Below are 24,232 nucleotides of genomic sequence, written 5' to 3'. Positions count from 1 at the left end.
AGTCCTGATTCCCATAATGAGCCAGCGAAAGAGATGATAGGCGGGTGGGAGGACACTATTAATCCTCAGTAAGCATGTTGCGTGTCAACCGGCCCTGCTTGGAGATTTACAGGCCTGTAATGGGGGTCACTCTTCCGTCTTCTCCGGGTGGTGCAGGCCTCGACTTCTTTTGCTCTGCCCTGGTCTGGTTAACTATTTGTGGGGAGGCGGAGGACCCCGAGAGCCTTAAATCTAATCTGTTGTCCAATATTAACCACAGCACAAACAGAACAGTGGTAAACAAAAGGAAGAGTAAACACACTCCCCAAGGCTTTTAGGACAAATATGGACAGTTACGTTCACAGCGCACAGTTAGGTACAACTTAAATAAAAGAAGCAAGGTTTGTTTATTCTGAAGGGAAACTTTAAGGAAGATTTCTTTTATTTGAAACGTGAGATTAATGGAAAATGTTTCTTTCGCCCAGTCCAGCTGTTGCACTCTTGTTACACAAACCTCAACATGCAAGGAATAAAGCCATCATCTTTCCCCAGCGTTTTCTGATCTATGACGTCCCAGTCAGGTCCAGCTGTTTGGACACACAGTCCCATCCCTGTCCCTCCTCGGTGTCCCCCCACTTTCCCTTTTGTCTATCCCCCTGGGATGTGTAATCCCTCCTCCAGCACATCATCCACCACCGACCAAGAGGATCAGCTGCACTGCTGCTCTCTGCTTTTTAAAAATAGGCTGGGATATCAGCTAAGAGACCTGGACGCATCCTGGGGATTGAGGAATGTCTCCACACTTCCCAGAGCCTTGATATCTGCGAGAATTCTCTGAGTAATTGTCTCTGTGTGTTTCTGGGTGTATGTGTGTGTGTGTGTGTATGAAGATAGATCCTGTATTACTAGTTAAAGAGAGAGGATTTTCTGTCCAGATGAGAGAGTGGACCGAGCTGGAGATGAGCTTCACGGCAGGGGGGTTTCTCAGCACCTCAGATGGTTACTGCTCCGCTGAGCAGCTCCAGTACTACGGTGAGTCCACAGTCATGCTCGTGCTCCTGCTTCTTTCTCTTTGGGGTCTTCATCTACTTTTACTTCTGTTTTCTCTCCAGCTTCTCTTAAAAAAACCACGAAATTGAAATATTAAACACTGCCTGATGGGATTTTTGATTCTTATTCTAAGCTAAATCTCATTCGTGGGGCATTAATATATCTAAATTGACACTGGAAAAAGGAAAAACTGACTTTAAGCATTTAATACCTTATGCAACTTGAATGTGTGCAGACATTTGCTTTACGAAAAACTCTCTAAATGATCAGTCAGTGCTACTGTAAAGAGCTCAATGGGAGACATCGTTTTTCAGAGCCAGTCTCCATATCAACCTGTAATCCACAGAATAAATGGGATTATTTCTTCAGGAGAAAGCAGTTACTATGGACACCGTTCACAGGATTTTCTTCTCACCTGAGCAGATGAAATCCAAACAAAGTACAAAATTTAGTGCGACAAGTATTAAGAAGGAAAATGTGGTTTCTGCTGTCACTTCTGCTCTAACCAAATCCCCCTTTGTATAAATTTCCATTTGTACTTTGAGAGGTTCTGAACTTCCTTGAAGGTTTTGGACACTTTAGCATTTTTCAATCTGCTGATCTAAACCTTGCTGGCTTGAAATGAACATTTAAATCAAAGAGAGAGCAGAATTTCACAATTTCTAGGCAGCAACATGAGCATCCATGCTGCATAAGACACTCGAGACTTGATGACTCTTTTCCTACTTTATTATGTCTACAGATTTGACACTGTGTACTGGTCACACAGATTGACATTAAGTAAGTGGGTCATAAATAGCTTATATTGTTACACGCTGATATACGACTGCCTTCTGTGTGCAGTGCAGCCTCATTCACTCTGACAGCTGATGAATGAACGCTAAGCCTTTATTTACGGCGTTTGAGAACTCAGTGACATGGAAAAAACAGTTCTTGAGGGGGATCAGCCGGCTCACCGCCTTCGCGACATGCAGAGAGGCTGAGCGTGCATCGGAGGATCTATTTATACTGACATGTATCATCAACAAAGTCTCCCTGTTGTCTCCCCTCCTGCCCTTTGGAGAAGAAGAAGGAGGAGGAAGGGAGGAGGAGGGGGAGCTGCGGGAGGTGCTTTGCTGGTGTTGTTTGGCTCCCTAGCGTGCGTGGGATGGAAGGGAGGCTGAGGAGTGTTTAGACAGCGTTCAAATGGTTTACAAACACTGCAAACAGCAGCTCAGTCACACAGTGAGAAAGCAAGGACCACCCCCCCCACCAACTCCCCAGTTCCCCCTCCACCCCCCACCAAGCCAACCCATCGCCTAGTCGGGTAAAGACAGGAAACATCTGCAGGGAGAATGAAAGCGAGGAGGGGAAATTAAGCAGAGAGAAGAGTTCATTAGTAGGCTTTCAGCTGATCAGAGCAGGGACATTAGTCCACTAAATGTGAGCTGCAGCAGCTCTCAACATGTTCTGTCATTTATCATCAAACACGCTTGTAATTTAGGCTCAGAACTCCTCGGGATGCTTTTGAGGAAGCCTCAGTCACAACTGATGATTGATGACACGCATGGGGTCTCTGAGGAGAAACTGACCACACGCAGGGTGGTCAGTTTTATGTTGCTTATTTTTGAGGTTACTAAAAGAGAGAGTTGGGAATAGGAATGGATTTTACATAACCATGATATAACTATTCAGATTTGTCTATTTGCCAAAGATATAAGTTGAATTATTTTCTGAAACAAAGGTGGCTCTAACAATTTTATGTGTGATGATCAATTTACTCAAAATGGGAAGTCAACTCTGAAAATGTGACTCAAGTGGAGTCGCCAGCATGGTTGGGACTGCTCGGTTGTTATCTGACACGCACAGAAAAGGCTCTCATTCATGCGGCTCTACAGTCACTCTCTGTTTCCTTTCATCCTGTCTTTGTTCTAAACTAACTTAATCTGTTGCTCACTCCATGCATTGTGAAAGGGTTTAACACTTGTCAAACCACACTGGGTGTTAAAAGGCAGGATATGGCGACCTTTGCTGCTTTGATTTATTTATTTATTTTTTGAATGTTGTCTCCTGGAAATTCCTCTTTATGTGCATGTGCTACAGCATCACTGCAGGATGCCCGATTTTCTGTCAGAGCTCGAAGACGTACCTCACTCTCTGCACAGTACTGTGCAAGTCTCAAGCCATTCTTCATTTGTTTATATTTTGGTCGGAAAAGGGGAAGAAAACATTTGCAGACACATTTAAATGCCTGAACTCTCTTAGGCAGCTTTCTTTAAGTAGACGTCAGTAATAGTTCTCCAAGCTTCTTTGGGGACGTTCAAAGTGCTTTGTTGGATGTTAGCTGCCTTTTGTTCTGGTCTCTGTTAAGGTGATTCCCACACTGCTTCAATAATAGAGATGTCCGGACTTTGGGGAGACCGTGACTTATAATGTCCCATTTTATGTTTTAAAAAAAATCCCCAATATGCATTTACTTGATTTGGACGAAAGTCTGACGATCATTTTTGCTTTCATAATTCCATTCACTTTGAGAAGATATCCAACACAACTGGCTGAAATGCCACCCCACACCATGACCCAGCCTCCACCATGTTTCACAGATGGCTGTACATATTCACTGTTGTACCTCCCTTCTGACCTCTGAGGTATACTCTTTTTTTCTGCTCCACTTGGCCAGTTCCATATTTTTAAGGGCACCCTGCATGCATCATGCCATAATATGCAACTTTTTCAGCTAACAGCTCTTTGGGAATCACCTTGTTGGACAGTTATTGTAGATTTTGTAGATTTTTGTGAAAGGCTGCTCTTAAAAATCGGTTATTTGCTAAATTGTCTGTTATGTGTAGAAACAAGTCTGGTTCATTCCTTGAGGAAGGTGCTTTTTTATGCTTGAATGCTTTATAAGTCAGTGTATTTGGCTTTGCAATTGAAGAAAAAACAATGCAGTTACTGGACTGAAAATGAGTGAAAAAGCAGCCAATATCCAAAGCACTTTGAAAGACTTAGAAAGCCTTTAGAGCTATTGGCTAAGGCCACTTTAATACAATTACAAGCAAAATGTAGAGAAATGAGGTGTGGCTCAAGACTTCTGCACAGTACTGTATATAGTGATACACATTTTACTACTACATACTGTATACACATGTCTGTGAAGGTTCTCAGTCATCCAGGTCATCGTAGTCTAAGGAGCTTGGAAAGAAAAGCGTCTGGACTTCTTTAAGTTGCTTGAAGACGTTTCACCTCTCATCCGAGAAGCTTCTTCAGACGCCTTAACGCCCACTCACATCCTGGGCCTTCTGACCTCAGGAAATCACATGATAGGGTGGGGCTAGGTTTCACAATGAGTTCACCCAAAACTTTGGCTGAATGTGACCTACACCTGTTTTCACACCTTGGCTCACGTGATTAGGTAGAGGATCATTAGGGGGGTCCATTGTCCCTCTTAGGGGGACACTCCCACAGGGCTCTTCACTATTTGATCTTAGAACTGAAGAAGCTTCTCAGATGAGAGGTGAAACGTCTTCAAGCAACTTAAAGAAGTCCAGGCGCTTTTCTTTCCAAGCTCCTTAGACTACGATGACCTGGATGACTGAGAACCTTCACAGACATATGTTCATATAGTAGTAAAATTACTATATATACATATACTCATTTTACTATCATGTGTACATATACACGGTTTACACACATTAAAATCAATGAACTAGTCCTTCCTAATCTTCATCCAACATGTTTTAGCCCGAAAGTTCCCATTTCCTGAAACTCCTGAAGGTTGGGTGGGCTCTCTGTTTAATCAGTGCATAACAGATCCCACAGCAGTCCCAGTCGAACAGTCCAGCTGTACTTTAAGAGGCTGCCAGTGGTCACACATGTTTTCTCAGTGGAGTCAGTGCTTGCAAAACACAAGCAGCTGACCCACACTCTGACATGTTTTAGGTCATCCCAACAATGAACTGAATGAATGATGGACTAAATGAAGAATCCAGAAAAAGGGGATAAAAAAATAAAAGAAAAATAATAATAAAAAGAAAAATCCTAAATGGCACTGGGAGTTCTCAGCTGCATCCTGTTTCAGCAGTCTGAACAAGTTCACAGGGTCTCACTCTCAGCTTTTTATTGTATCCCATAAGAGCCATTAAAGCAGTCATGACTCACGTAAATTCACATTCCTCTGAACGCTTTTTGACTTCGACCAGCGTCACAGAGTTTCCTTAAACGTTCATTCATGTTTCAGTCACGCTAGTGTAATCACTTATTCCCTGTAGGTTAGATGCTGTATGTGTGTGAAAGATTTACAATACTGACAAGATTTTCAATTTGGAAAGAATATTTGCTACACCTAAAGTCATAAATCTTACACCATGGCACTTGAGCGCTATTTAAGTGGATTACAGCCTGATATAATCATAACAATATCCTACATACAGTCAGGAGGCTGTAGTGACATAAGGAGATGCTAGGGATGGTCCAATGTGGTGACGCAGGAAGGAAAGAAGAAGAAGAAGGAAAAAAAATGATGGAGTGTTATGAATTGTGAGGACAGGTTGCAGCACAGGTGTGTGATACTATAAGATTACCTTAAGCATGATCCTGTATTTCACTTAAAACCAGCTGCTTGTCTCTCATCATTTCATCATCGTGACTCCAGATAAAAGTTCCTTTGCTCCTGGTTAAAGATAGCGATCTTTAAAATGGGTGATCTATGTTAGCTCAGTTTGTATAACGCCAATTCCAAAAAAGTTAGAAATCAATAAAAATGGAATGCAATCCTTTGAAAATCTCATAAACTGTTATTCTATTTACAGTAGAACACAGAAAACATATTCAAAGTTTAAACTGAGAAAAATAACCATTTTAGGGAAAATATGATCTCATTTTGAAAATGATGGCAGCAACATGTGTCAGTGGGATTGGGGCAACAAAAGTATGTGGTAGGGCTGTGCCATATGACCAAAATTTCATATCCCGATATAAGAATTGTATCGTCCCGATAACGATATAAATCACAAAAATGTAACATTTTCTGTAAATTCTGTGAATCTTGGGCAGCTCGTCTTGAGTCGAGTGTTTTAACCGATGCATGAAATGATACATTTTTAGACATAAGTTGTAGCAGCCGCCGTTTTCTTTGTGAGTATTTATTACACGGCGTGTAATAAATGCAGGAAAAGCCTGTTCTAATGTTTGAGTCTAAGGTTTATTTTTTAGCACCTGGTGGCTCTTTTTTAATTCTCATCCGTAAATAATCTGCTCTTTCACGTGATTCAGTTTATTTTGAAAAGTCACAACAGGATCTTGAGCTTTAATGTGAAAAGTTTATGTGGAACATAAACAAGCGGACACGCAATGGTGTTACCGTGGTTGTTGCTAACCAAAACGCATAAAACCAAATGCATAAAAACCGGCGTGGTTATATTAAATATAAGAGAAAGAGAGAACTTTAATAAATTAATGTAGGCACTACAGTGACCATCAATATGATGAAAAAATATTGCCGTAAAGAGTTTAATTTGCGACACCACGAAACAAAAGATAGCGTAAAATGAAACGATAGACGTTTTTATATCGTCATCCGATATATATCGTTATATTGAACAGCCCTAGTATGTGGTACTAAAATGAAACGGCTGGAGGCTAATTTGGTTAACTGGCAACAAGTCAGTAACATGACTGCGTATAAAACGTGAATCTCAGAGTGGGAGAGTTGTACAAAAAACTGCATCTATAAATCTATATGTACCAGCAACATAAAACTGGTAAAAACTCTGAATATCTAATCATCTTCAGTACATGTTATCATCAAAGGATTCACAGAATTTGGAGAAATCTCTGAGCACAAGGGACAGTCAGCGTTGGGTGGTTATGGTCTTCGGCCATAACAGGCGCAATGCCTGTGAAGAAAACTTACTGTGCCATCCACAAATGGAGGTTAAAGCTCTGTGATGCGAAGCAGAAGCAACATGTGAACGGGATTCAGAGAGTCTGCCGTCTTCTTTGGGTTGAAGCTCGTTTAAAGTGAATTGAGACAAAGAGCAAAACTCCTTTTCTGGAAATTTGCATAATGAAAAAAAAACCACAACAACATAGGCGTAAATGAGGCTCTGTCCCAACTTGTTTTAAGAGGTGTTGGTGCCATTCAAAAAGATTTTATTCTTTTCTTTACTTTTGATGTTTTCTGTGTTCTGCTGTGAATACAACAGTAGTGTATGAGTTTTGCAGATCAATGCATTCTGTTTTTATCTCCATTTTACACAGTGTCCAACTTTTATTGGATTTGGGATTCTTACAAAAGGTTCAGTGATTTGTCACAGCTGCTGAGCACTGCAGCTTTTAGCAAATGCTACTCCAACTGGAATAAATGGTTCATCTCCTGGTGGATAATTCTTTAACTGTGGATTAATAGAGGTTTTACTCCAGTGACCATTTCCTTTAATTGTCATGTTTTATACTTGAATCGTTTCTCACAGTTTAGCACAACCAAGGGAATGAAAATCTGAATACAAATTTTGTATGTATGGAGACAGGGTGGGTTTAAACTGCAAGGCCACATCAAAAAGTCAGCTGTCCGAGTAATGTATTTCAAGGAAACCTCATTGTGTTCATTTCAAGCTCCATATTTCCGTTATTGGACTCTATTAGAGAAGCTTTGAATCACACTTGCCTTATACTTACTTATACTGTCTGAAACAAGCCACCCTTCCTTCAGTCAGCTTTCTTCTAACTGGCCAACCTTGACAAACAGAAAGCAGAGCTGCTCTGTTCACACGTGGACCTATGACTTATGTGATCCTACATCAGTGTCATCTCTCATCAACATACAGAGCCAGTTAAAACTTTTAACCCTGGACTTTGATTTCAGATATGCTGGCTGACCCCCTGGGCTATCCCCTGCAGGACCCTGACCTCCAGCTCCTCCCATACAGCCAACAACAGTATAGTCCTGCCAACCTGCCCTTCTCCCACTATGGTTCTCCACCCTCCTCTGCCCCCTCTCCCTCCTCCTCCTCCTCTTCCTCTCAGCTCTGCAACCCACCATACCACTACAGCCCTCACTGCCTGGAGGCCCCTTGCGATCCGAGCCCCGAGCCCCACTGTGGGGGCCTCTTTGCTCAGGGCCTCGGATCTGTAGGACTGCCAATGGGGCGGAGGTCCCGGATGGGCTCGGGTGGAAAGAGCAGAGGTCAGGATGAGCTGTGTGTGGTGTGTGGTGATAAAGCATCAGGATACCACTACAATGCTCTTACCTGCGAGGGATGCAAAGGTATTTATTTGATTGCTTTCTGATCTTCATATTTTTCTACTTCTTAGCATCAGCGCGTCATGTTTTACCTTTCGCTACAGGATTCTTCAGACGCAGTGTCACCAAGAAAGCTGTGTATCACTGTAAGAGTGGCGGTAGCTGTGAGATGGATATGTACATGAGGAGGAAGTGTCAAGACTGCCGTCTGAGGAAGTGCCGAGCTGTGGGAATGCTGGCTGAATGTAAGGCTCAAATACAAGAAACTGATTGACTGAGGTTGTAATGTAATCAGAGAAATGATTAGTGAGATTCCAAAAAACAAATATGTCACTTTGTGGTTGTGCAGAAAATAATACTTTTTACCCTCTCTTCAGGTCTGTTGACTGAGGTGCAGTGCCAATCCAAACGCCTGAGGAAAGGAGGTAAAAGCAGAGGGCAAGAGGAAGAGGAGAACACAGACACCAGGAGAGTGAGCTCTACCAGCAGGCTACCCGGACAGGTGCGGCACACCTGTGCTCGATTGGATACTTTCCTAACTTCAGAGTTCGAGGTTCAAGATTATTGTGCCACATGGGCTAAACAAATTCAGCATAGCAGCAAGAGTTCACATAAAACACAATATACAGGAACAACTTTAACAGCACCAATATGGGTGAATTATACAAATGATTACATGGTATGCTAATTCATAAGGAAGTGAAAGTGCCAGAGTAGTGCACAGTGATAATGAAGTTTATTTAAAGCCTGGAAGGAAAGCTGGCAAAATCTTAATAGACTTATCAGTATAACTGTCTCCTGATTAAGGCACTAGCTCAGACTCCAACTACAGCATTTTGTTAAACCCATGAATTGCAGAGTAGGTGCTCTTATGCTCGTTGGAAAATGTCTTATTCTTTCTCCTGCTACCCCAGTACTGTTTAAGTGCCCAAGAACAAAACAGACCAAATTAAAAACATAATTTAGATCTGTAAGGAGACTTGTTCTAGGAATATATTGCTCGATTAAGGCTTATAGAAGCATCAAATTGCCTTAAAATTGCATGCTGCCAGTGGTAAACAAAACAAAACAAAGAACAACCTAAAATTGCTCCTAAGAATCTATAATTCTTACTTTTGCTCACCAGGCACAGTCTCTAAATCTATAGATTGTCTTGCTATCTGCATCCTGAGATCTGAGGGATCACCCAGGAAGGGTGACACTATTCTCCCCAGCTATTCTAACCTCCTGCATGTAGTACAAGACCTGAAAACCCAGAATTAAACCATAAGTTAATTTTGCTAATGCTCAGATTGTGTAGTGGTGCAATCCTTCGGTGTCCTTCTATGCAAGCTCAACTTTCTATGCCATTAGCTATCCTGAGGACCTGCTAGCCTTTTTTTTCCTGACTGTCCCGTTTGTTCTTTAGCCATCAGAATTATTGTCTGAAGGCCAAGAAAAATACCCAATGGATTTACTTTACCAAGTGGATCATCGCGGCCTTGCCGTATTGGTCCATTTGATCGACTTTTGTTATTATTATTTATTTTATTTCATTTTATTTTCAGTTGTTACAGATAGGACAGACATGGGGGATGGGAAAAGGAGAAAGAAAGAAAGAGAGGGAAGGAAAGAAAAACAGAGGGGAAGAGGGAGTGTGAGAAAGGGCACTTAAAAAGGAAAAATCTCCTGGATCACCTGTTGAGAGAAGAAAAAAGAAAAAAAAAAGGCCCATAGAAAATAGGTCTTCCCTGGATCCGGCATCAAGCTGGCACTTCTGATTGACCGGTGTCATGGCAGGATGTATGTCAGCCAGGTCTGGCAATGATGGCACTATTTATGTTTCTATTTTCCTATTTTAGTTAGAAGACCCAAATGCCATGTTGCAATACTATACTGCTATGGTAGCTAATGTTTCAAATGCATGTTTGACAGGTTTGTGAGTGTACACTTTATCCAAAACCTAGTGACGGTTTACTCATCTTTGCCAGTGGGTGGCTGTAGCTCAGGAGGTAGAGCAGGCCACCTGCTGATCGGAAGGTTAGTGGTCCCTCCATCCCTGGCTCCTCCAGTCTGCATGTCAAGAGTGTGAATGTGAATGTGTATGAATGTAGTTAGGATGCACTCAGTTTAGAGAAAGTGTGTGATTGGGTGAAGCAGCCACGGAGCAGAAGCCAGAGGGGGCTGCAGTGATGTGCCTGCGGGCTCTGCCGGCACCCAGCTGCGCCAGAGTTAACCGAGCCACAGGCCCAGATGCCAGAGGCCTGAGGGCCCCCAACCCCCTGGAAGGGGCTCCCAGGGCACCAGACCCCGCCAAGGAGCCAATGGGAGTGAACCGGTTGCTATTTACAAAAAGGCCATCCAGCCTTTTTGTAAATAACAAAAAGGTTGCTCTGATTCCTGTTGAACATCTTACTGGCTGTTCTGACAAGACTTCCAAGTCCACCTGATGTTTTTAAAGCTTCTGAAACAAGCAGCAATGCAAAATGGTCATGTGAAACTAAAAAAAGAGGCACTGTCTCAGTGAAATAAACCTGCTCAGATTTCACTATGCTTAGTGGAAAAAGATGATTTGCTGGACCTTTTCATTAACATGGTGCTCATTAACAAAGCATAATTTTGGGGGGACTAGCACTGGATTTTTTGGTATTGGTAACACTTTATAATACAGCCAGCGACTAAGGGTGCAGTTCCCTGAGAGTTAAAATGTTCTTCTTTCTTGTGAAAACTTGAATTGTTACCTCCTCATTCTGATGTATCTACTGGGAAGCATTTGTAGATACACATTGTTACATTGTAATTTCAGGTAAAACACATTGAAACTCTCCTGAATTCTTTGGTAATTACACCCTTAGTCACAGGCTACATTATAAAGTGCTGCCTTTATATTTAGGTGACTTAAAACATGAGCCTCAAATTCAACCACCACCAACCCAGCAGCTGCCGAAGGCCTTCTAATGAACGAATCATAGCAAACTGTTGCCATGGCAACTGCTGGTGTTCAAGCGTCAGCCTGATGGTCAGTCGCACCGCTTTGGTTCATACTGAAATAGTATATATAGGATATAATAAATATAATCGCATTTACTTGTATTTATTCGGTTATTTAGTCAGTGATTTCTGGTTGCATTGCTATTTCAATATTTTTTTCAAACCCAGAAAGGCTGAAATATCACAGACTCTTCCTCTGCTGCCACCAGGAGGTTCAAACAGGCATTAGACGGACTGAAATAAAACGTGTTCCAGCTATTCACACAGCTCTCAGTATCAGCTTTAAAAGTCTTAGGCTCCCCTCATTATTAATCTAAACCGTGTCTAGTCTCTCACTCTGTAATCATGAGTGCTTCTTTGCAAATCTGTGTGCTGTGCTCATTTCCATCTGCACCAGGCTTTGTCTGCCAGTTTAACCCGAGAACAGAAATACATCGTGGACAGGATGGTGGAGGCCCATAGGCTCTACAGAGGTCAGGACAGTAACAATTTTAGGGTAGGTTCCAGTCCAGAAACATACAGTGCAAAAATAGTTTTCTTGTTCTCATCTTGCTTTTGTTGTGTGTGCCTTCAGGCATTTGAGTGGCTGTGTCCAGAAGAAGTGGAAGGCCTGTCTGATGTAGTATCACCCCGCCTACAAAGGCTGCTGCAGTTTGCCAGGACAGTGCCAGGTGAGATGAAAGAGGGAAGGTTTCAGCTTTATAATGTATTTGCTTGAAAAAGAAACAGGATAAGAGGATCAGAGGGGAGATGTTCTCCCATTCAAATGAGACAAAAAAAATACAGGAAAGTTACTATCTGCTTACAAGCTTCAAGAAAGTTTCCAGAATCTTATTACCTACAGTCTCTTCTCAGTCCTCAAAATTGAATCAGTATGTTTCTGCTGGCACAAGAGATACTGGTTGAAGAAATCTCTGCTTTCTCTTGAATATAATAGAAGTAAATGAAACTTTCCTGCTGGTGCTTTGCAGCAGTATGGCTTTCCAGAAATCATGATCCAGTTTCTTAAATAAATAAATAAATAAATACAAATCCATAGAGCTTATTGTTAGTGGTTTCGTGTTGGATCTATTTTCTTTATACTATCTACATCCGCCAACCAAACGAAACCCATAGCGCGCTAATCTCTCAGCTCAGTTGAAAGAAGGATGGGGATTATTGTTTGCATCTACATGCTTGCTCCACGACCTAATTGCATCTCATATAGGCTCTATAAAAACACCCCATAAGTCCTCAAATACCTGTGGAATCTGATGAAGGTAGTGTGGCAGAAAGGAGTTATTCCAAAGGCTTGGCGAAGAGCAGGAGGTATTCTGATCCCTAAGGAGAAGAACTCCTCATCCATCAGCCAATTTCGCCAGATCAGCCTGCTGAACGTAGAGGGAAAGATCTTCTTCAGTGTCTTTGCCCCAAAAATATCTACTTTCCTGCAAAGAAACAACTACATTGACACATCAGTGCAGAAGGCCGGCATCCAGGGCTTCTCGGGGTGCCTGGAGCATGCCAGCGTCATCTGGCACCAGATTCAAACTGCCAAGAAAGAACAAAGAGACCATCACGTGGTCTTTTTAGACCTTGCCAATGCCTTTGGGTCAGTTCTGCATGAGATCTTGTCGATGACCTTCAACTATTTCAGCGTACCGAACCACAGCACAAGACTGGTCAAGACCTACTTTCAGTTTTGTGTGACAGCTGAGAACACCACCACAGCCTGGCAGCACCTGGAAATTGGAGTCGATGGCAGGCTGCATTTTTTCCCCTCTGGCATTTATCATGGCAATGGAGCTGGTCATGCGGGCATCTCAGTGGGTAGTGGGAGGTGAGACACTCATGAGTGGCCTTTGTCTTCCTCCCATTAGAGCCTACATGGATGACATGACCATCATTACAACAACAAAACCATGTACTAGGCGATTGCTACAGAAGCTCCAGGGAAACAGCCGAGCAATTCTATATCAGTGGAGAACAAATTCCAACCATCCTAGAGAAGCCCATAAAGAGCCTGGGACGGTAGTATAACGCAGACCTCAATGATACGTGGCAACTAGAACAACTAAGGCAGAACTTGGCTAATGACCTCAAGCGGATTAACAACACTGCACTCCCAGGGAAACTGAAGCTCTGAACCCAGTTTGGGTTATTACCTAGACTACTGTGGCTTTTGACAATGTACGAGGTCTCACTCAATCATGCCAATCGACTAGAGAGGCTAGTGAGCTTCTACGTTAAGAAGTGGCTTGGACTTCCCAAATGCCTAAGCAGCGTTGGACTCTACGCGAGGGGATACTGTCATTGCCTATGCCTAGTCTGATAGAGGAGTTAAAATGTGCAAAAGTGAGGCTTATGATGTCACTCACGGACTCCCGGGACCCAATAGTGAGAAGCACTGCTCCCACTCTAGCGAAGGGGAGGAAGTGGACCCCAGCCACATCTGTGCTACAGGCCAAATCTGCTCTTCAGCATCGTGACGTGGAGGGTCATGTCCAACAGGGCAGAGGAGGATTTGGACTTAGAGCAGTAACACCTCGGTGGCAACAGGCATCTGTAACCGAACATCAAAAAATGGTGGTGGAAGAGGTGCGCCGACAGGAGGAAACAGCCAGACATGCCACAGCCGTAGCGCTGGCCAAGCAGGGTCGCTGGATGAATTGGTAGAGTGTGGAAAAGAGGAAACTCTCATGGAGTGAATTCTGGGGAATGGAGTCTAATAGACTAAGTTTCATCATCCGATATGATGTGTTACCTTCCCCAATAAATCTGCAGCTGTGGTTTGGAAAGGACCCATCCTGACCCCTGTGTACAGTCCCAGCCACACTGAAGTACATCTTGGTTGGTTCTAGGACTAGCCTTACTCAGGGCAGACACATGGAGACACAACCAGGTCCTCAGGTGTCTAGCCGAGAAAGTTGAGTGCAAAAGAAAATCCATCAACGCTCAACCTTTAACGAACCAAGAGGAGTGTCAGCTGTCATCAACATTTGTCCGGGAGCCAAGTCGAGGACAAGCCCCTCAACCCCGGACCTGGGCCCACTAAAGGTTGCCACGGATTGGCAGATGCAAGTGGACTTGGATCAGAGGCTAATTTTTCCCACAGAGATCGTAACAACTACTCTGCGACCAGACCTCGTCCTTTGGTCGAACTCCCAAAAACTCGCGTACGTCATTGAGCTGACGGTACCATGGGAGGAAGCAATTGAGGAAGCATTTGAGCGTAAGAAGCTGCAGTATGCCAACTTGAGGCAGAGGACAGAGGCTGGAAGATCAAGGTGCGTCAGTGGAAGTGGGGTGCAGGGGCTTTGTTGCCAGTACAACAGCAAAACTGCTTAGAGAGATTGGGATCAGAGGACAGGCGCAACAGCAGGTTATAAGAGAACTAGCTAACACTGCTGAGAGGACCAGTCACTGGCTATGGTTAAAAAGAGCTGACATCACTTGGGCAGCTAAGGCAGTCAGCTAACCGCGAGAGAAAAGAAAATATTCCGCTCTTCTCCCCTCTGCTCTTCTTCCCTTTTCTGGGAGGCAGTGGGGAGGTAGAGCGTACAGGCGGGAAGGTGCGGGAAGCCAGATCGGGCGCCCCCCTTCCGGCTCTCCTCTCTGCTCTCTCCTATCTTGTCCCTTTTGTCTTACTTCTCTCTATCACCTTTTCTATCCCTTTGAAGAAGTTAGGCTCCATAAATAATACTTACCTAAAGAGGTAAGTATTATTTCTCAGTTGCAGTGAATAGATAGGAGAAAATAAACTGTAGAAAACTAAACAGAAGAAAGAAGAAGAGAAATAACAATTTAGCATAAACCAGTGACACACTCCGGGGCCTGATCAACCCTGGCAGGGCCTCCTTGGATGAGGGTGTCTAGTGATAATGGCTGAAACACCCGATGAATCCAAGGTCCACTACTGATGATGTGTCCCAAATCTTAATATGATAATCTAGATCAAATCTCTAATCCCAAAAAATGGCAGATTAGCTTGGGTAAAAGACTGAAAGTTGAGGCACACAACGATGTGTGCTGCTGGTAAAGTTTCTGGGCTGCCTTTCCTCATAACAGCCATCCCTCAAGATTCTCGCCATTTAAAGCAATGCATTATCAGGGACTACAACATCTAGTCCTTTTACTGAATTATTATAGCCAGTGTCTCCAGGGAGGAACTTTGATATCAGTTCAAAGTTATATAAAATGATTCTGTATTTAAAGAATTAAAACAACAATAGCAACAAAGAATTATCTTCTCACAGGTTTTGACCTCCTGGATTTCTCAGACCAGATTTCTCTGCTATCCATCTCTTCATTGGACGTCATGTTCCTGCTCTCTGCCCAGCAGTTTTCCCACAACCCAACAAGCCCCAGTCCAGGTGAAAAAACACCAGGAGAGAGGAAGATGATAAGACACAAGTAGATAACTGTATGAAATAACCATTCTTTCTTTTTTTCTCTCCATTAATCAGCACTGCAGCTTTTCAGTATGTCAACACACAGCTTTCTCAGAGACGTAGAATCAAAGGAAAACATCCACAGCAGGGGACTCATTAGTTCAGGTGGGTACACACACACACACACAGAGATACACTCCTTAGTCTGACAAGCTGTGGAAAAATTGCTCAGACAATGAATGAATTAGATGTTTTTTTCCACATTTGCTGGCGTGAACAGAGAGCGGTGAGGATCTCTTTGCACCAGTGCTCAACTTCTTCCACAGCATGGTTGCGCTGCGGGTGACGGAGGCTGAGTACACCTTACTTACAGCCACAGCGCTGCTCTGCTCAGGTCAGACCAGGAATAAAATCAGCTGTCAAGTTAAGAATTGGCAAAGCAAAGTTCCTGGGATGCTGTTGTAAAGCTGTCTCTGTCTTTCTGTCCCTGTCTGCAGACCGCGCATCCCTGCAGGCAGCCAGCTGTGTTGAGAAAATGCAGGAACTGATCCTGGACCTGCTGTCCAGGTTGTGCGGGGCCCAAGCTGGAGCAGCGCGAGGAGGAGCGCAGAGGTTTGGCCGCCTGCTGGGCAGACTGACGGAGCTGCGAACCCTCCGCCACAACTACCTCCTCCTGACAAGACAGCAGTCTGGACACTGACAGTGAAGATGTGCAAGAAATTCTGAAAATCTTCAGTCTTTTATGTCTTCACTTCAATTCAAAGACTTATTTGTACAAACACTGTCTTAGAATGGTTCTAATTGGGTATAAATGGGACAGTGTAGGAGACAGTTACTCAGCTGTCTTTGTTTTCTCCCCAGTCCTGAGTCATTTAGGAATTTTAGCCTCTATAACAGGACTGAGATGCACTTGTGGGCTGCTGCAGTTTGTTTCATCAAAGAAACTTTTATAGGTGTTTTTTTATATTTGTATACATTTAACATTCACACTTACAGTACTTTTCACTTTGCTGAACAATGTTAAAATAAAGCATAAAAGGAAAGCTGTAATGATAATTCAGTTGTAATGAACGTACACTCACTGGTCACTTTATTAGGCACACATTACTAGTACTAGGCTGCAACTTTCAGAACGGCCTTAATTTCTTGTATCAAAGATTTAGGAAGGTGCTGGAAACATTCCTCAGAGATTTCTTGTCTGTATTAACATGATAAGCAGCATACATGTAGATTTCTTATCTATACATCCATGATGTGAATCTTCTGTTTCACCACATCCCAAAGGTGCTTTATTGGACTGAGATCTGGTGACTCTGGAGATTATTCGAGTACAGTCACCTCACTGTCATGTTGAGGAGAAAGGATGGATCCATGCTTTCGTGGTGTTTACACCAAATCAGAAGGGGTGCTTGCTTTTCAGGTCTTTTCTTAATTTGGGTGAGCCTGTGTAAATGGTAAATAAAATGGTCTGTATTTGTATAGCGCTTTACTTGGCCCTAAGGACCCCAAAGTGCTTTACACTATACACAATCATACACCCATTCACACACTGGTGATGGCAAGCTACAGTGTAGCCACAGCCGCCCTGGGGCGCAGTGACAGAGGCGAGGCTGCCGGACACTGGCGCCACCGGGCGAGAACTGTAGCCTCTGTTTTCTGTACTTAACTGACACAAGTGGGACCCAGTATGGTCTTCTACTGCTGTACGGCTTCAAAGTTTGGCGTGTTGTGTGTTCAGAGATGCTCTTTTGCATATCAGGTCACTAGAAGTGGTTATCTGAGTAACTGCTGCCTTCTAATCAGCACGAAGCAATCTGACCCTTCTCCTCTGATTTATAGTTCTTTTGCAGAGAACTAGAGGATTTCTTTTTTCGGAGGGCCATTCTTTGTAAACCCTAGAGATGGTTGAACTTCAGCAAGCTGCCATGTGATTGGTCAATGTGATTGGTCAATGAGATAGTGTCAATAACAAGCAGTTGAACAGGTGTACATAACAATGAATGCTTTATCGATCAGTATTAAATAAGAAGAACACAAAACTCCAGGTAAGTATCCCAAAAGCTTTTTTCTTTTTTTAATATAGAATTTATTTCCCCCAAATAAGGAAATACTGGTTACAGACAAAATATTTGGTGAGCAGGTAAAATATGCAGGTAGTACAAGCTTATGAAGGTGTATTTGTCCATTTGATAAAATAGGGCACTCTGTAATAAATAGAATCCTCTGGGAGGTGGGGACAGCAAATGTTGGTCTAAAGTAAAATCCTGAAACTAAACATGTGATGTCATCCATTTAAAAATGTTGGCTGCATGGTTTTAAATCCTCACGCCATTAAATAAGATTTTTGTCAACTTTAACCAATATAGCTTTATTTCTATAGTTCTGTCTTCCATAAATAAATTATTTCTCTCTGTATCAAAAAGAGAATACAAGTATAAAGAACAACGGCTCATTGTGTTGTATGCCCAGAACGTACGCACACATACACGCACACAACACAGTTGAAATTACATCAAAGACAAGCTAAATAAACTGCAGCAAGTCAGGAATTATTAAATCTCCACAAATATACACAGCCTGGCTTTGTCCCTTGTGGGTTGATTGAAATACGCATTTTAAAACGGCAATATTAAATTAAATTCAGTTTGATAATACACTTACATATGTACACAAAGTGTGCCTTTATAATATACAATTGTCTCTGTAAAAGATTTAAATGTAAAAAGCTATTGTATAAAAGATGGCAGTGATGCATTCATTAGTCTTCTGCAGCTCATATAAATATATCAAATCTCTTCTGACTACTTGATTCCTTGGCAGCAGTAGCATTATACAAAATAGACGGGAATTCTTTTACATCAGCGCATCCAGGAGGAGTAAGCAACACCTCAATACAACCCTGAATGGGGAATTTACTGCAGCAACACGGGACCTAAAGGTAACTTCATTCACGTCAGGAGTTCCACCTCCTCAACAATGACACAGAGGCAAACACCAGTCCTCTGTGTGTCAGACACTAGTGGTTTGGTAATAAACTACAGTCCAGGACTCGGCGCCACGGCAACCTCTTTTCGGACCACAGTGTGAATATGAATTCGACCGGCAACAGGAACAGCTCCACCTGCTGCTTTAAGACCAAAGCGAAAATGCATATCGGCCAACTGTGGGTGTACACAGTGCTCACAGAGGCCCCCTACAGGTACCCGGAAGCCACAAAGCCGTGGCTGTGGCTCACCCGGCTCTGGTGAATCATGGCGCGGTCGTATGCCACTTGGACAGATTTGCGGATGCTGGACTTGCGACCTTCCATAATGCGCAGCTTGTCAGCTGTGTCATCTACGCCCAAGGGTGTCACTTTGTCACGCGGAAGCCACTGCCTACAACACCCATGACAGAGGTTAGGATTATTATTACAGCCTTTTATCAAGAGTGATAAAATCTTAATCTTAAAAATAAAATTCAAATCTAAAGAATTATCTACAAACAATTTTCAAATTATTTGTAAAGACAAACAAACTTTCCACCATTTGTCTTTTCATCACATGATACACCTGTGGAAAATGTATCAGGTTTCACTAACCAAACACTTCTGACCTCCATGTGATAAATGGAGCATTGCATAACAGCAATGTTTATGTTAAACTCACCATGTCCGCTTGTTGTCAAAAAAAAGCACCAGGTAAAGTTTCTCATTCATCTCCTCCTGCCGCTGCTCCCCCAGACACAGGACATCTTTGGGTGGGACGGGGATCGGCACCCCATTGTGCAGCAGGCCCTCCTCAGGCATCTCGGGGTCAATGATCTGAAACAAACACAGCCCAGCAGGGAATTTAAACTACACCCTGAGCTGAACGCTCATATTAAATAGTGATATTAAGTCAGATCAGCAATTACCAGAGCAGGATATGAGGGATATCCCCGACACTTGGCCCAAACCAGGTCCAGTGGTTCCAGCTCCATCTCATCCTCTGATGTTTGACTACTATTGCCTGTCAAACAACAGTGACACTCAAATTAGTTCAGCGACTAAATAAATAATCAGGACATAAATGCAACTTAGCTTCAAGAGAACTTGGGATATAGGAGGGAAAAAAGTACCGGTGTAATCCGAGTCTCCGTTGATGATCTCCAGAAAGGGGACTTTAGAAAGAGCCGGTTTCCCAAGGCTACGTTTGGGTGGTGAGTTGCTGTAATACAATACATTATATTGTAATTTTATTATCAGTTGTTAGCAAAACAAACCACAAAGAACACCAGACACACAATGTCTTACATTTCTTTGTGGAGAACTGGGCAAGACCTAAACTCCAAGTCGGATCTGCTATCTTTGTGCGTGTTAAAGCCGTTGGTCAATCCTGAAAGTAAGAGCGAGAGAAATCAGAACAGCAGCAGATAAGAGCCAAAGGAGCAGGAGGGGAAGTCAGAAAAGATGACATATAAGGAGCACTTATGTCTGCTCTTGTCTCAGTTATATTGAAATCCATTAGACAATACAGGGCTAACTGTCTGATCAATCAGGTAGACCTAGGAAAAAAAACAGATTCCTATGCTGTGATCAGTGCATTAGTAGCTAATAACAAATGTACAGTCAGCCCAATCCAGAAAATGTGATCCCTTCCAAGCGAGTCTTTAGGTGTCACTTCTCCTCTCTGAGCAGAACACTTTAAACTTAACGTCAGTAATCAAGCAAAGTTTCTCACCACTTTCCAGCGTGTGATTTGGTGTCTTCTCTGGCTCACTATCTGAACACATGTCTCGACTGGAGGTCCATAGTTCATTAAGGTTGGGGGGTCCTGGGCTCTTCTGTGGGGTTCTGCTTGGAGTGGTCAAAGGTGTGGAAGATGGGGTGCTGGCTGTGGAATTGAGTGCTGAAGAGTTGTTACTTGTATTCTCGTCTTGTGGTCCATTCCCATTCAGCACAGGATTGTCTCGCACTTTGAACAACTTAGCTCCATTTTTTGCCTTCTTAAACAGCACGGAGGTCCGTCGCCCGACTCCCCCCGTCGGGGGCCGTGAGGTGATGCCTAGCTCTGCCAGACCGTTGGTCACTGTCTGTCCTTCACTGTGCAAACTGGGACGTGGCGAAGTTGACCGCTCTTGTGCGCTAATGCAATGAATGTTCTCTGTGGTGCCGTTTGAGAGGTCACCGTCCATCTTAAGGCGTTTGCAGGAGTAGCTGGGGGACTGGGGCTCCCCTGTGATTGGCCGCAGAGTGGGAGGCTCAAGAGGTGTGTCCCCCTGACGTGGAGGAGGAGCCGGCCCTGTAGGTTCCAGTGTCGGGGGCGAAGCGGGTTTGAGGTCCTCTGAAAGGAGAGGAAACGAATGATATTCCAATTCACTCAGCATTGGTTTTAAATGAATCTCCATTTAGTATGTAGTGTGATGCGGTGGTGCAGTATTCACACAGGAAAATGGTGTCACTCTGTAATGATTTACACTTCATTCCAACACTCTAACCACAGTCCAGAGGGAATTGACAGATTCTCTAGATATGGAGGACCTTATCAAGACAAGTGAAAAAGTACTTTGCTCTCACAACTGTACACCATCAACATGGTAACATGGTAGTATCTTTCGTTCTTTACTCAAATAGCAGGAGTTCTCCTGCCATCTTCTATGGTGACACAAGACTGTTTGACTAGACTAGCCTTTAGTCAAAAGTGGGATGATATGGCATGACTGCATGTGGCCATGGAGAGTGGTGAGTCCATGAGAGTGATGTATAGAAGAGGTGCAGACATAGAGTTCACTGGGAGAGAGGATTTGTGAGGCAACCATGGCTAACGAGACTCTGTGGGCCCCTACTTACTAGACTGGAGACAGTGGGGTGGTTGGGGTTGGTGCGTGGGGGGGACCCTGGCTCAATTACCTGAGGACAATGTTCCGTTAGCTCATGTTCACAACTGGTCTCATTGAAAAAAAGTGGCTTTTTAAAGGTTCATGAATTGGCAATTTAATATTGCTGTAAGTCTCTCTCAGTGCCCACCTTTGTCTGAAGATGTGAGGCCGTTATCTGCCTTGGCGTCTTTGTCGTTGTCCTCCTCATCTTGCTCATCATCATCCTCTTCTTTGAGATGTCCATTGTGTAGGATGTGGCGGTGGGACTGGCCCTGCCTGCCCGTCCTGATGCTGTTGATTTCGCGACGAAGCAGGCGGATTCGTCGAGTTCGAGCACCGCTGCATCGCATCGATGTGACAAAGTCCAGCTTTTCCAGCAGCTCCTTCAGTTGTTCTTCCACTGTCATATGCAGCCGGTTCTCTGGATCCAACACGCTGTCAACTGAACACAGCAGGGAGTTTGGTTAGTGCCCAAACAGACACTTAGGTACAACATGATAATAGTACTTCAATGCTGACATTTCACAAAGATGACCAGCCAGGCTTGTTTTCTCAGAGATCTCAAAGGTTAAAAATTTCCCCTCTTTGCAGTGCTATTTCTATTTTATTCTGAATAATTATTTAGCATGGACACCACATATATTGTACATGATAGAATGAATACAAAACTCCTTTTCATCTGTAGTCCCTGGTCTATGATTTGCTTAAACATGAGTCAACTACAACTGAGTATAAAATGTGAGAAATACTAATTAAACCATCTCTTCCTCCAAACTCATATCCATCTCTATCAGTCGATGTATAAACTGTTGAAAAAAAATGAATAAACTGACTGTACCGGCAGCTTTTAAAGGAAAATATTTTCCTGCATGTTACTAAACCCATTATTTGATAATGTAAATTAATAAACACACCATTTAGTTTGTGTTTGGCTCACTTGCATGTCATATATTTTAGTATTGACTGGATTATTAAACGTCCAAAAGCTTAAAAATCAGACCAACTAACCAGAATGTAAAAAATACAAAATATCCTACTATGAAGAGTTGTTTCAGTTTTCACTGCCAGCACTACACTTCATCTTTCTGCCATTTTCTCTCTAAGAAACTCAGCCCAAGAGCTCTCTATTTTCCTGGAACCTCATCAACTACTCAGCAATTATAAGTACTATGAAGCTTAGCGAATATATTTCCAGGTTTTCAGCAAATGTATTTTAAGCCCAGCAACTTACTAAGCCTAGGAAGAAATAATGTTCAGTCAATAAGTTTAGCAAATGAATCTTATTAGCCTACTATTCCAGTTAGCACATAAAAACAGTTCAAGATTTAATAACACTATAAAGATGTTTACAAAAAAATAAACAAAAAACAATTACCGAACCTTTTTGCTTTCAGTTGTTTAGCCAGTTATCTGTCCACTTTTCATGTATTAAAGTAGATTGAACCATTCATATCTTCAACGTGATCAAAGTCGACTTTGATTGGATACTTTTCTGACTACCTTATTTTCCTATTATGAAATGCAGAAAAAAAAACAACAACTAACGGACTCTAAAGATATATTTGTACCTGGGATGTTTTCAGCTCTCGGGCATTACAAAATCTTTGGTTAAAACCCTGATAACTCCTCATTTCTGTTGTCAACTACACCTTCATTACTTAGATGCAGTACGTATTAATATTGCTGTTGTAGCAGTAGCATTTACTGTTATAAATTGGTTAACAGCCACAGTGTGTACACTGTATACACAGAATAGTGTGTACTCTCTACACAGTGTTCTCTTAGTAAGGTGTTACTGGTATTTAAGCATTAACATGTTACAAAACTAGAAAATCTGAATATACTGACAAAAAAACAACCTAATCCTTTGGCACAGAAGAAATAACAGACTGAACACACACAACAGCTTCCAAACCACTAAAGACAGACACAGTATGATCCTCTGACTCACCATCCTCCCAGGTGCAACTGTAAAAGTCTCTTTTCTGGGGTGACTCTGGAAAGTGCATGCCAGTATCTAGGTCTAGCCCAGTGTTGGTGGCTTGTCGCTGTGCATGTCGTAGTATGGCCCCTCCAAGGTCTCGAAGACGTAGTGCTGCTCGGTGAAAGACAGTGTCCTTGGCATTGTAAAGAAGGCAGTTTGACACCATCAGGTTGAAGTCGGCCTCCAGGTCAGCCACTGAGCGGTAGGAATGACTTTCTAGTTTAGAGCGCATAGTGGAAAAGTCCATAGGGTGGCTAATAAACTCAAGGTAATCGGGGACCTGAGGACAAGACAGCACGAACGTTATCATCAGAATGGATGCATGTTTTAAACTACAACAACATCTGCACTGTGCAAAAAAACAAACAAACAAAAACATGTAAATTCTTGTAAACTGTACTGTTACTGTTTTGTATAATTCTACTAAATTCTCAGACAATATGATACAAGAAATTGAACTATATGGGGAATGAGGAACACACTTCCTCTCACTTTCTGACACAATGTAAACTGTGTGCATGCGCATCTGTTATAATAAATGTCTGACCTCCTTGATGTCCACAGGCTGTGTAAAAATCTGGGCTGTGTCCTTCTCCTGTAGTTGGTCCAGAGTGGAGCGTAGCAGAGCCAACACTGGGGTCAACTGCATTTCCAGAGCTGCCTGGTGAACTTTGACCTGCAGTTGACAGAAGACATGTGATATTTACGCAGAAATTGCAAATCTAAAAAAGGTTAGGCTAGACAAACAGAGTGATCTGATTTAATGTTAACCAACCAAGAAAATGTTTATATATATATATATATATATATATATAAAAACAT

At 42.8% G+C, this 24,232-nt stretch overlaps 2 protein-coding genes across 2 annotated transcripts in view; one reads left to right on the top strand and one right to left on the bottom strand.

Annotated features, from left to right (window-relative positions):
* Window positions 1-573: 573 nt before the first annotated feature.
* On the top strand, window positions 574-17,077 carry nr1h5 (nuclear receptor subfamily 1, group H, member 5). Its single transcript, XM_013910246.1, has 10 exons — window positions 574-1,011; window positions 7,871-8,272; window positions 8,353-8,493; window positions 8,626-8,750; window positions 11,616-11,714; window positions 11,793-11,889; window positions 15,454-15,570; window positions 15,664-15,753; window positions 15,869-15,982; window positions 16,086-17,077. The coding sequence occupies exons 1-10, from the start codon at window positions 846-848 to the stop codon at window positions 16,286-16,288; spliced, it is 1,554 nt and encodes a 517-aa protein (XP_013765700.1). The 5' UTR covers window positions 574-845; the 3' UTR covers window positions 16,289-17,077.
* Window positions 17,078-17,187: 110 nt separating this feature from the next.
* The window catches only part of brpf3b (bromodomain and PHD finger containing, 3b), a 12,603-nt gene continuing 5,558 nt past the window's right edge, over window positions 17,188-24,232 (bottom strand). Inside the window, exons 5-13 of the mRNA XM_005730816.1 lie at window positions 23,958-24,086; window positions 23,378-23,690; window positions 21,575-21,868; window positions 20,289-20,891; window positions 19,862-19,943; window positions 19,687-19,775; window positions 19,483-19,577; window positions 19,236-19,390; window positions 17,188-18,965 (exon numbers count right to left, since the gene is read on the bottom strand). Coding sequence (XP_005730873.1) covers window positions 18,782-18,965; window positions 19,236-19,390; window positions 19,483-19,577; window positions 19,687-19,775; window positions 19,862-19,943; window positions 20,289-20,891; window positions 21,575-21,868; window positions 23,378-23,690; window positions 23,958-24,086 — 1,944 coding nt within the window. The 3' untranslated portion in view covers window positions 17,188-18,781. The remainder of the gene's footprint in view (window positions 18,966-19,235; window positions 19,391-19,482; window positions 19,578-19,686; window positions 19,776-19,861; window positions 19,944-20,288; window positions 20,892-21,574; window positions 21,869-23,377; window positions 23,691-23,957; window positions 24,087-24,232) is intronic.

Source organism: Pundamilia nyererei, unplaced genomic scaffold, assembly GCF_000239375.1.
Source record: "Pundamilia nyererei isolate P.nyererei 1_Seehausen unplaced genomic scaffold, PunNye1.0 scaffold00039, whole genome shotgun sequence".
In the NCBI taxonomy this organism is placed as follows: domain Eukaryota; kingdom Metazoa; phylum Chordata; class Actinopteri; order Cichliformes; family Cichlidae; genus Pundamilia; species Pundamilia nyererei.
This window is presented reverse-complemented; position numbering and strand designations above follow the sequence as displayed.

Bases quoted from the DNA above. Each gene is read 5' to 3' on its own strand.
- nr1h5 (XM_013910246.1), top strand. From the start codon at position 846: ATGTGTGTGTGTGTGTGTATGAAGATAGATCCTGTATTACTAGTTAAA. The intron at 11,715-11,792 runs GTAGGTTCCAGT...GTGTGCCTTCAG, and splicing joins AGGACAGTAACAATTTTAGG to GCATTTGAGTGGCTGTGTCC. The intron at 15,754-15,868 runs GTGGGTACACAC...TGGCGTGAACAG, and splicing joins CAGGGGACTCATTAGTTCAG to AGAGCGGTGAGGATCTCTTT.